Source organism: Hydractinia symbiolongicarpus, chromosome 9, assembly GCF_029227915.1.
Source record: "Hydractinia symbiolongicarpus strain clone_291-10 chromosome 9, HSymV2.1, whole genome shotgun sequence".
Classification (NCBI taxonomy): Eukaryota; Metazoa; Cnidaria; class Hydrozoa; order Anthoathecata; family Hydractiniidae; genus Hydractinia; species Hydractinia symbiolongicarpus.
The window spans coordinates 25,320,495-25,333,546 of record NC_079883.1 but is presented as its reverse complement, the minus strand read 5'-3'; the positions used below and the strand labels follow the sequence as shown (position 1 = coordinate 25,333,546).

The window sequence follows — 13,052 nt, the reverse complement described above, 5'->3', positions numbered from 1 at the left end:
TCTAAATGACGTTTCATGCCAAAATTGGTATTTGTTTTCTACAAAATTTGGCTCAGTTAACAAAAAAAGTATGCTGAACATGATGGTGACATTAAAATTTTGATTTCTTGTTACCTAAATGTCATTTTAGGCCAAAATTAGTCTAAAAATTAAAACTACTTTATTTTTAACAAAATTTGGCACAGTTAACAAATAAAGTATGCTGAACATGATGGTGAAATCAAAATTTTGATTTCTTGTTACGTAAATGTCATTTTAGGCCAAAATTGGTCCAAAAATTAAAACCACTTTATTTTCGGCCAAATTTGACACAGTTAACAAATAAAGTATGCCGAACATGATGGTCACATCAAAATTTTGATTTTTTGTCAACTAAATGCCGTTTAAGACCATAAACGTTTCAATCGCAAGACTTTCAACCATAAATATGATAGGCTGTATTTTTTGTTAGCAATTTCTTTTAAAATGTGAGTTTATTATGACACGTTTCGTTTTGTTTGCGTTTGCTGTAAGATATAATGTCACTTGTGTGCTTTATCTTCAGAGTTTCATGCACCAAACCTCTTCGAATGTTTGGCACGATAACACAACGAATTAGCAGGTTGTCATCAAATATTTTGGTAGCGAGCGGAAGTTCTTAGAGTCCCCAGGGCTTCTTGTTTTCTCTAACTTTGGCTGTAGTTGAGCATATTTTAGGCGTTTTTTTTCAGGCTAATAACATCGTTGTGGTGCAGCTTTTGAGGAGTTCTTAGTTTAGACGTAATGGCCAATTTACCTCTGTAATTTACAAACTGTTTTATCTTGACTTTTCATCAATGACAAGCTGTTTTTAGTTCGGTTTAGTTTTAATAGTAATAAAAACGTAATTGAATAGGTTAGGTCTAAATATTACTTTTGGCATAACGAACCCAAATAAGGGAAATATAGATCAAAACGATGAAAAAATCCGTAAAAAATATTGGAGAAAGTATTGACGTCGAGATTGAATTTTTGGATGTCAAATCACTTCTTTTATTTGAGCTAGATTCTGCATATGTAATAGATTTCATAATCACAGCCTTTGACCTTGTCTTATTTTCTCATAAAATATTTTTTATCACGAAAACGAGACTAAAACACCTCGTCACTCTGAAAACGGGACCCAAAATACACCATCACTTTGAAAACAGGAACTAAACTATCTCACCCATCACCCTGAAACAGAACAAAAAAAACCTACCACACTAAAAACGAATCTCAAAATCCCCTTTTCAAAATGGGGTCAAGTGTTTTTGTTTTATCGCCCAATAAAATTTTAATTTTTATTTTCTAATTGTAGCTGTAACTTTTAAAGAAATCTAAACTAAAGTCACACTAAATTAAAAGAACTCGCCTTCAAATAATTTTGTACATCGCTGAATTAAATTTACACCTGATCCTGTTAGTAACGTCAGCATGCTTCTCAAAAAGAGCAACAATATATAAATACTGATCGGTAACCCTGTGGAAATATCCACAGGGTCGCTTGCACCTCGCTTTTCTCCCGAAAAGACGGACAAAATACGGCTTTTATTGAGACTAGTCGTTAACCCGTGGAAAAATCGACGGGGTCGCCTGTCCTTCATATAACGCATTACGCGTTTCCGTAACAGGACAAGGACAGACAGATAGACGGAATGCGGCTATTATTAAAGAGAAGAATAAATGAACCACCCATAATAAACTAAAACGAGACGTACATTCACGGATTATTTCATAGTCAAGTTGTAAGGCACAGTTATTTTGAACCCAGCAAAGAGTGAGAGAGAGAGATAAAAGCACGTGAGAATAGCAATACATCTAGTGGATTTGAATATACGATATTCTTAAAAAATATTTAAAATATCTTCCAAACAGGACATCATAGTTAATATTGACACATGTTGTTGTAGACAATATTCATCGATTTCTACTCAATAGTAATTTTAATCTTTACAGATATAACCCTTCAGGAGTTCCTTCTTGTTTTCGGTATAACACATTCTCCTTAGCTTTCTTAAAATCTTCATTCGTCACTTTCATTCGACGTTCACGCAAGGCCAACAAACCGGCTTCCGTACATATTGCCTACAAAGAAAACAGCTATAAATTAGTTCTTAAATAACAATCAACGCGTGGCAACCAATTTCTTCTCAAAAAATTATTATCTCAAACACTGGATGACAAAACACGGCAGCCGAAACAACCAGATATTGTCACCGTAAGAACTCTAATTTCTCGAAACATTCAAAACAACGCCTGGTAATTCTGACATCAGCATGTCAGCATTAAAGATTCTTACCTTAATGTCGGCACCCGACAGATCGTCTTTGGCGAGGATATATTCTTCTAAATCGACGTCATCAGCTAACGTCATGCGGTCGGTATGAATGTTAAATATACGTCGTTTAGTTTTCTGATCAGGTAGAGGAAATTCGATTTTACGATCGATACGACCTGGTAGAAGAGATAATTAAAAAATATCACACATTTCACTGCCTTGTTCATTTTACACCGTCGGTTATTTTTCACAATTGTAACCGTCTTGAATATTTTTTGCTGACTGCTCAACTTCGCAGTAAAAAGTAACAGAAATTCGCGCTTACCAGGCCGAATTAACGCAGGGTCGAGAGAGTCAATTCTATTTGTTGCCATTATAACCTAAAACAACAAATAAAGAAAAAACTTTGGAAGCACAGAAACAAAACACGCAACTCATATCAACATGGAGAATAACTGCCGTTGCAACAAGCAATACTAACTTTTACATCTCCCCTCGAATCGAAACCGTCCAGTTGATTTAAAAGTTCTAACATAGTTCGTTGAATTTCACGCTCTCCGCCAGAGTTTGATTCGTATCTGAAATAATGATAAAAGGTAACGATGAAGTAACGCCCAACTTGGACGAAATGTATGATTTCAAACAAAAAGAAAGTTAAAACAAGAGCTGAGGACTTAACGACAGGCCTAAATCGAGCTCCACTTTGCCGAGACAACTTTTTATGAAATACAAACTTTATTCCAACAACGGGTACAGTTTGTAAATATTTTTCGTCAGCAAGTTACGAAAACTTTATCGGCCCAAAGTTTGTCTGTCCAAGGTGACGAAAATTTCGGGTGACACGATTTAGGACCGACAAAAATTAGGGCCAACGAAAAGTATGGCCGAGAAGGTATGTTGTTTATTCCAAATATCTCAGCCAATTAATTACGTTCTGAAAAGTATTTTCTGACAAGACCAGCACTCTTCAGAAAGAAAACAACAAACGTACCTTTTAGTTCCAACTGCATCGATTTCATCAATAAACACTATAGACGGTGCTTGTTCTTCTGCTACACGAAATAATTCACGGACCAACTTTGGACCATCACCCTACATTAAAAAATAAATTGTCTTCTCATAACTCACTTTGAACGTCACTTCATTTTTAACATCAGTAACAGTCACAAAAATAATCTCAAAAATGATATGCCATGATATTCCTCACACTATTACATAAGAAAAAGACTTTCTTTAGTAATAAAAAAAAGAAAATTTTAACAAACTTTTCAAGTCAAAATTCAAAGTTACGCTTTTGTTTAAATATTAAGAATACAAACGTACTAAATATTTTTGTATAAGTTCTGAGCCAACAACACGTAGAAATGTAGCTGACGTTTGATTTGCTACAGCTTTTGCGAGCAGAGTCTTTCCTAAAAATCGATAAACATAAGGAACGCCTACTATTAACACGAAAACAGCAAGACAAAAAAAGAACATCTCCCAAATGGCAATGAAACCATATGGACTTGTATCACAATATATTAAAACTCCACTTCTAAATTAACTAAATGTCATACAGTAAACCAAATCTTGACTTCATTACAAGCGCTAACTACTTACCAGTTCCAGGCGCTCCGTATAAAATTACTCCTTTCGGAGGTTTGATTCCCATTTCTTCGTATAATTCTGGATGTGTTAACGGGAGTTCCACAGATTCCTGCAAATAATAATGTTCATAAGAAGGCTGAAATATACACACAATAATAGTAGCATTGACTTTTTTTTGTTGAACTGTTATTTTTATTAGTTTAATAAGTATTTATTTATTTCGGATACTGTCTTCGGTTTCTACAAATATTATTATCAGTACGGTCCCGCTAAGGGGGATTTTTAATTCATGCAAGACTATCATAATTGCGGAAGTCGTGCAAGCACAGCAACTGTTTAACTAGCTTATTACACGAAAATAACGAAGCAAGTAAATAAAGCGAATTTCGAAATTCGCGTTAATTTTTAATCGCAATAATTATGGACCCGTGAATTACTTGCTTTGTTATTTTCGTGTAATATGGTAGACAGCCGACTCAGACATCAATCCTATATTCTATGCTGAACGCTAAACTGAAAAAATGGAGTCAAGCTTTCAAAGTTCCTAGCATGATTCGGAAGGTATTGAAACCATAACCTTTTGCAACTAAAGAGAACAATCCACCACAAGACAACGGTTGGCTAAATTATAAAGCTGAGTGTATTCAATATGAACTAAAAAGCAGCTTTTAATTTCAATAAAATATTCTTACTTTTATTTCCTGTATTTGTTTGTCCAAGCCTCCTATATCAGCGTACGATTCTTGTGGTGCTTTGTCTAGTTTCATTACACTGACCATTGGATCCGTGTCGTCGCCCAAAACCCCAACAACTGCGTGCACCTAGTAAAAAAAATACAAGGTTTATTTAAGATGTAAATAGAAGAAAATGAGAGCATATTTCTAATGTACACTGTATGTGAGTACGATTCTTACCTTGTGATTGAGAAGCACTGAACACCCAGGCTCCAACAAGTCTTTGTCTACAAACGATAAAATACTGACGTAATGTTCGGAGCCGACAGACGTTGAAACGATGGCATGATTGTCGTCTATTATTTCTTCCAGCGAACCAACAGACATAGGTGTGCCTCGAAGATCGTCAACTTTGCTTCTTTCTTCCTAAAAAATGCACACGCAAACGATTTCTTATTATTCGCCAAAATAACTTGTTTAAATCCCTTTGTTTAATAAAAGACACTACAGAGATGATTCAAAGAAGATTTGCTTTTAAAGGTTAAGATCTTTTAAAGGTTAAGAGGATTGAAGGCTTTATTAAGTTGTGTGACTGAAGTTCCATAACTCCTTGTGGCACGTAGACAACGGTAACGACAACAACAGCAACAACAAAAACAAAAGCAACGATACTTTACTTACCTCGTGTTTTTCTTCCTGTGGTTTTAATCGTTCTTGATTTTGTATAAATTCTTCTTCCATTAGTAAGTAATCCTTGATCCTTTCCATTTTCAACAACTTTAGGCGACAGTTTCTGTGTGGTGTTACTGAAAATGGACAAAAGTTGCAATTTCAATTTGCTATATATAACATTAGCAATAATAAGCAGATGAATGTTACATAACACATAAGAATAAATCTATCAAATAAGTCAGATAGAGTTAAAATAATGCATGTTTAAACATCCTTAAGCGATATATATCAGATTTTTTCTTAAGCATTAATATACACTAGTCGATAAAGCCCGTGGAAAAATCTACTTAGACAGGATATCAGTAAAAAAGAACTGCTATTTAAATTGATGACGTCAGCAAGGATCTCTTAAGAGACAAAATATTTTTTCTTGGAATTTTTTTTCACGTTGTCTCTATTGTGTAGAGCTTAAACTGCTGATCAAGAAAATGTATATCATATACATGTGGTTTTGATAAGCGGTTAATGAGATATAAGGGTTTAAAATGTTTGCTGACGTCAGCAACAGCCGTCAAAACCCCGAATTTATTTTTTTTAGAAATTTGTATACCTGTTGCCTTCATCGTATAGATCTTGAAACGATGATCAAGAAAATGTATAGGATTATGTACTTTTGACAAACGGTTACAGAGATATTAAGGTTTAAATGTTTTTTGATGACATCATCAACCCGTCCATTCTGAAACGGATTTGGGGACCCAGATCTGGGAAACTTACCCAAATTGGTTCCAGGTGGTCCCTAGTTACAGAGGCGGTGAAAAACCATTGACGTCACCACCTCGTTTCCAAGTTATTTGGCCTCAAAATTTTAAGTGCACTGTAACGGCTTCATTAATTTAATATAGGATACTGACGTTAAAGTAGTGTTATTGACGTTGTGCCGTAACGTCAAAAAACATAACATATTAGACATGCATTTTTCGGCAACATCAAAGGAAAATAAACTCATCCACTTTGCCTGTTACGGACAGACACAGTCTCCGTATTATTATAAGAGACTACTCGATAAGGCCCGTGGAGAAATCCACTTAGGCAGGAGGACAATGTAAAAATTGGTTATTTTAGACCTTTTGCTGATGTCAGCAGTGCATATACAAAAAAAAAATTGATGAAATTTAGTCATTTGTTGTTTGTAATGTGTAGAGGTTGAAACGCTGATCAAAATAATGTATAGTATGTTTTTGAAAATCGCCTAAGGAGATATAAGGGTGTAAAAATTTTGCTGACGCCAGTAAAGACCCTACCAAAAGTTACATAAATTTTTTTTCACAAATTTGTACACCCGTTGCATTCATCGTATAGATCTTGAAATGCTGATCAAGAAAATGTATAGGAACATGTAATTTTGACAAACGGTTGCAGAGATATTGGGGTTTGTAGGTTTTGTGATGACGTTATCAACCTGTCTATTCCGAATCAGATTCGGGGACGCAGGTTTACGAAACATACCCAAATTGGTACCTCGTTTCCAAGTTATTTGACCTCAAAAATTTAACTGCACTGTAACAGCTTCATATTGACGGTAAAGTAGTGTTATTAACGTTGTGCCGTAATGTCAGAAAATTCTACATAATAGACATGCATTTTTCCGTTACTTCAAAAAAAATTTTGGTAAGATCAAAGTAAAATGAACTGATCCACTTTGCCTGTTACAGACACACAGAACTGGCGTATTATTATAGAGATTCAAAAACAACAGCACAAAACTAACCTTGTGGAAGTTTATTGGAAGCATCTGGTCCTCTATGTTTTTTCGCCTTTTTTCCAACTCTTGTAGGGATAGGAGGTTCATACTTTTTCTTCTTGTCCTAAAAAACAAAAAATGCAACTAACATACTGTTGCAGATTGTAAAAGGTAAGTTTTATCAAAAGTTTTTAAAATGTATCAAAATCTTTACCTTGTCGTCTTTCTTCTTGTCCCTATTGCCTGGTCCTGATTGATTTTGTCCCTAAAATATTAAATATTGAAATTCTAAAATGCAAAGAAATCATACATTAAATATTTTAAAAACTAGTCCATCTTGAAAGTAATTAAAAACCTTTAGATGTGTTGGGACCTAAAAGTTTGTTTCCAAACAGAGCTATTGATTTAAAAGCAGAAAGATCTTGACCCTGTAGGAATGATAATAATAGTTATGTCAATGTTTAACACCAATTTGAAAAACAGAAATATTTTTAGGTGAGCTTTAAAGAAGCAAGCTAAGTATTCATAGCATTACCCAGTCGAGAATGATGATGATTTATGCCACACAAGAAAATCGGAAATATATTTGCCATTTTCTAAATTAGGCTTGAAGAAAACCTAATTTGTTGGAAAAAGTAAAGCTCAATAAAAAAGGTCATGACAAAAATCTCAATAAATGATGCTTATAATAGCTTATCCATTCCAAATCAAGAAAAACTATTTTTTTCTATCAAAAAATGTTATTTACTAGTTAGCATCTCGAATTTATTTAGTACTTGCTCAACCAAACATAAAACTATATCAATATGATAGTAATGGTTATGGAAGAAGCATAGCACACAAATCTAGGTGGGAGATAAATATATAAGGGGGATCAAATTTTTAAATTATAAACAATACAGAATAGTTTTAGAGAATAAATTGCAAAGGGAGAGTACAATGATTTTTTTTTCTTCAGTGAAATTTTTGTAGAAACATTGCATCGCCATGTCACCAAGGTTCTTCTTTTGTTGATTGAAAGATTTTCATGGGAAATTCCAAATGACATATCCACTTTTTGTTAAAAGTTCAATAACTTCAGATATTGTTTTTTAAATATTTTTTTTCTTGACCATTGCTTCGACCTTTTTTTTTGTTAAAAAATTCAAACTAGCTCGTTTTTTTTGCCATGTTACTCTATTATCTTGGATTTATTGAGCATAAAACATCCACTCAAGTTAATGACTTCATAGCTAAAACAATTAATATATACCTTCCAACAAAGTTGATCTCTGTAGGAATAATTTTTTCTTTTTAAAAAAAATTGTTTATCATAATATTCTTACATAGCTGAGCAATAAAACCAAAAATTCAATATATTATCAACAGGTGTGTGCATAAATTTGTGTCAAATCAAAAAATATTTATTTAAAGAAATAGGTTGTATAATTTACCAAACCTGCCATTCTGGGTTGGATATATTACTCAAATGAGAACGGTAGAAATAAGTCCATGTCCTACATGGAACTCCATTCCCAGGGGTTAGCAATACTATTAGTGGAAAGGAGGTCTGCTAAGTTACACAGCCACAAAAAAACATAACAAAATATACCGATTAAAAATCAATAGAAAAGAAGTGTCAAAGCAAGTGTAAGGCAATTTGAAGAACACTACTTCAATGCATCCCACCATATAATAAGAGACAGAAATTACTACCTGATTGAGGTGAGTGTAACTCTTTTAAAATACGAAAAAATCACATATATATATAATATTAGATACTAGAAGTTACTTTTAGACTATTTATCCATTATTTTTTCTGTTATAACATTTAACACTATCTTTTAAGAAAAATATCCTGTTTCAACAATTTCTCTTTAAACTTAAACATATATAGTTCCATATAGTGCCAAATATAGTTCCAGTGCTACTCGCTTGTAAAATTGTGCTGAAAGAAATGACATCATTAATAAAGAGAAATGTTAATAACAACAAGATGGCATATAACATAGAATTTTACGGCGATCTTTATAGTATCATACTACGCAAGTTTGTACAGCTGTCTGTTTGGACAGCTAAAAAAAGGTTACTGTAAGTTGTTTTTTTTCTCTTGACATTTTTCAAATATGCAGCGCAAACATTAAACACTGCATGTTTCTTTGTAAGAATGTTTAGATACAAAAATGTGAGGTACACAGTTTTAAACTTGTATGCAAACCTTATCACCGGGCATTTTGATTCTCAACTGCGCTACACTTCTATGATAAGAGCTTTCAAAAGCATTCATGGAATATTATTAAAAACTGCAAGTGTCCACAAATAACACTTGGTAGTTTCGTAACTTACAATTAACAGAATTTTGTTATGTAATTTTTGAACTTATTAAAACATGTCAGCAAACTCACTACTCATTCTTTGTGCGTTCTCACTTTACATAACGCCTTGTTCTTACTGTAGTCTTTTAAATTGGCTTAATTTTTCCTTTTGTGCACGGAATGTAAGGTTTTATGTTTTAGCTATACCCTTAGTTTAAAGATTTTTTTTTTTACTGCAGAAAAGTAGTACAATTATAATAAGTAAAAACTCTAATATAATTTGCAATAAAAACATTATCATTAAATGCCTAAATAAATATCAAAGTTCAACACAGAAAAAACAGCATTTAATTAATTAAATTTTAGCATTTTTTGCAATGATTTAATTTAACCACAATTGGTGACAAACTTTCACAAACATACAAAACTTCAAAACATGTGGAAATGAAAAAAAAAGGAAATGTTATTGGTCCATATTTTCTGATATGAAAGGAATTTGCAACTGGACGATGTTATTTATAATGTATAGTAAGTTGAAGCAGGACTGCAGTAACATAAGTCGTGACTTAACTGATTAGGTAATTTTAATAGATTGAGCAACACTTACCTGATTGGGGTAAATTGTCATACTGCTCACCAGGAAAATAAAAATCAAGAAATCATTGGTGGGTAGGGTATGGAGCAGCAGTCCATGCAAATTTGCACCACTTATTCAAAAATTGAAGAGGTGTAAATCATTAAAAGAGAGTTTAAAAGCCTCACAAGTAAAATAATATACTTCTGGGGCAATGTCAAGATTTTGGACTTTGGGATTGGAAATGCTAGCTAGCTGGCTAAAGGTGAAATTATATCATATGGCGAAATTGTACCACGTATGTGACTTCCCAATCAAAAAATCTTTTTTAGGGTAATGGTTACCCATAAAGAAACCTTAGTTATCCCTGAGTTGTTGATTAGTTAAAAATGCCAAGAAGAAATAGAAAATGTAAAAGACCACAGTTCAAAGGTATCAGATACACTGTGAAAAATGTATCTACTCATGTAATTGAAGAAAACTTTAATACAGCTACTGTTGTTGAAGCTGGAAGTGCATGCTATTGTTGGCGATGATGTTTGTAGCACTAGTGAAAAAAATTGAACATTTTAACTGACACCGAAAATGGTGATGTTGATAGTACAAAGTTTTATGAGCATGACTACAATGTTATTAAAAACTTTTCTATCTTGCAGTCTATCTTTGGTGATCATAGTTATATTGTCCAAAGTGAGAACAAGTTACACCTGAGCAATGACCTGAAAAAGAGAAGGGGATTGTTTTTTCTTTTTAAATTAAATTGCTCAAGAGACTCTCTATCATAAATATAAGAAAAGTATTTGCTATTCGTGAACTTTGTGAACATGCTGCCATAAAATATTTTGTTCGTTGTATGAATATGCCACCACTTATGACAACAGTAATATAAACAATGCACTGCATAATGCATATGAAGATACTGCTAAGATACTTGCACTAAAGAAATGAAGAAAAAAAAATGTCCAGGTGCACCTGACGACTCTGTGGTAGATTGCCAAGTTTCACTGAATGGGACATGGCAAAAAAGAGGACACACATCAATAAACGGTGTTGTACCCACTGATGTCAAAAGAAAATAGAAAATGTATTGACACGTCCTTGCAGCTAAAGAAACGAAGGAAAAAATATCTATAGGTGCACCTGACGACTCTGTGGTAGATTGCCAGGTATCACTGAATGGGACATGGCAAAAGAGAAGACACACATCAATAAAAGGCATTGTAACCCTGATGTCAAGAGAAAATGGAAAACATATTGAGACTTATCTAAAACATTATATCCAAAAAAGTCAAGCTTGTCACTATTGGAAAGGTAAAACTAACAAACCTGCCTATTTTAATTGGAAGAACAATCATGTTGGCAATGCAAATCACAGTAAATCTTCAGGCGCTATGGAAGGTGCCGGAGCCATAAAGATGTTTGGACATTCTAATTTGAGATATACATCATACATTGGGGATGGTAATTTCAATGAAGTAGTTGCCTCACAACCATATGATGTAGATAAAGGAGCGACATAAATTTTGTCCCAGAACATCTAACAGCTGGTGTCCATGGTGGTCAGACCAGCTAACTGGTGAATCCAAGTACAAAGTAAAGTTAAGTTTACCTTTGGCTGTTAATGAATTGTTTATTCCAATCTTCAGGAATATAAGTTCTGAAGATTTACTGTCACAATGTTTACAGGGACAAACGCAAAATAACAGCAAATCGATCAACAATCTTATTTGGAATAAATGCCCCTGAAACACCTACGTCAGTCAAAAAATTATTGAATTGGCAGTTGATTATGTGGTTATTGAGTTCAATAATGGTGCTACAGGGTTATACGGTGTTTTAAAAAGATGCAGAATAAAGTGCTAAAGGGTTATGAATTGGTAACAAAGAAAAAGACAGTCTTTGTTTGCATAACATGAATTTCAAATTATCATGTGCTGAATTGGATGTAGAAAAAAATTACAAGTGGTAAGGATTTATAGATGCAGAAAAGCTGTAGAAGGTGAGAAACATATGCACCTGGAGGGATTTTAATGTTGCATTTTAAGCCAAAAAATTTATTTTTTATGCATTATGCGTTTTTACTTATATATATCAAGTCTCATACTCTACAGTTCTGAACAAGATTTTTCTTGAAATTTTGAAGTTTCATTAACATACATGCTGGGACATGTATTAGAATCAAGAAAAACGACCACTATTGACAAAATTCCATTAAATATATATTCAAAATAGCATATCAAAAAAAATATTTCCTAAAATTTCATCATTTTAGGCCGCCATCAAAAATATGTTATGTTCGCTTCTTCCGACCGACTCAACTTTTGGTAATAAAAACCCGGGTCGGTACGTCAGAAAAAAACTGAAATTTTTCTTTTCCGATCCAAGCGCAGTATAAGGTCACAAAACCGATTGACCGACTCATTTTTGCAGGGTCTTCAGGACGCGAACATAACATATTTTTGAGGGGGTCTTAGTACATGTCCTACAAAAGCATAATATATAAAGAATGACCCCTGCAAGTTTAAAACAAAAGGCTTGAAACAAAAGGTTTTCGTATAATTAACGATCATTATGCAAGTAGTACCTAATTAATTATGCAAAAATATTAAACCTAGCTATATTTGTCACAAACTTTGTTTGCCACCCATATTTTACCTCATTAAACCAATATTTTAAGAATTGTCTCTAAAGGGGCCGCACCAAATTAAAGTAAAAACTTGGAAAGGAGGAATAATTACCATATTTCAAACCAATCCAGGTGCTTTTCCTTGAACAAAAACAACAGCTAGACTTGCCACTTCTTAGTCTTTTATTATTAAACAGCCTCGTTTCGGTGGCGTCAGCATGACAGTTGTAGGGGACTGGACCCCGTGTCCCAAACCTGAGCCCCCATACATACTGAAGCAAGGAAGAACAGTTTGTTTTCGTTCGTATATTTTTGTTCTGTTACTCACTTTCCGGACATTTAATTTTAACCTAGCTTTTTTTCCAAGACAATATTTTAAATAAGTTCTACGCAAACGATCATGGGGAAGATTGCAGAACGCAGGCCAATGCTATTCACCCCCGTCCCCAGGTTTTCTTGTCCGTTTGATATGAGAAAAAGACGACGAAAAATATATTTTTTACATCATCTGTCATATCAAAAAGACAAAAAAACCCGGGGACGAGGGTGAATGCTATTATGATTTATGAAATTTATGTAGCAACTCGTTGATTTTATGTA

General features: G+C 33.6%; 1 protein-coding gene across 1 annotated transcript; it reads right to left on the bottom strand.

Moving 5' to 3' along the window:
* Nucleotides 1–1,817: 1,817 nt before the first annotated feature.
* Nucleotides 1,818–12,690, bottom strand: LOC130656819 (26S proteasome regulatory subunit 4). The gene is made up of 13 exons (XM_057459753.1): nucleotides 12,565–12,690; nucleotides 7,173–7,223; nucleotides 6,986–7,082; nucleotides 5,224–5,348; nucleotides 4,783–4,968; nucleotides 4,561–4,689; nucleotides 3,881–3,977; nucleotides 3,602–3,690; nucleotides 3,270–3,370; nucleotides 2,760–2,856; nucleotides 2,604–2,658; nucleotides 2,300–2,454; nucleotides 1,818–2,085 (listed from the first exon to the last, which is right to left on the bottom strand). The coding sequence occupies exons 1-13, from the start codon at nucleotides 12,565–12,567 to the stop codon at nucleotides 1,951–1,953; spliced, it is 1,320 nt and encodes a 439-aa protein (XP_057315736.1). The 5' UTR covers nucleotides 12,568–12,690; the 3' UTR covers nucleotides 1,818–1,950.
* Between the last annotated feature and the right edge of the window lie 362 nt (nucleotides 12,691–13,052).

What these genes read in the sequence shown, in the direction of transcription:
- LOC130656819 (XM_057459753.1), bottom strand. An exon ending in CAGTGCTTCTCAATCACAAG is followed by an intron (nt 4,690 to 4,782) that starts GTAAGAATCGTA and finishes TTTTTTTACTAG; the next exon opens with GTGCACGCAGTTGTTGGGGT. An exon ending in GATGCAGTTGGAACTAAAAG is followed by an intron (nt 2,857 to 3,269) that starts GTACGTTTGTTG and finishes TCATTATTTCAG; the next exon opens with ATACGAATCAAACTCTGGCG.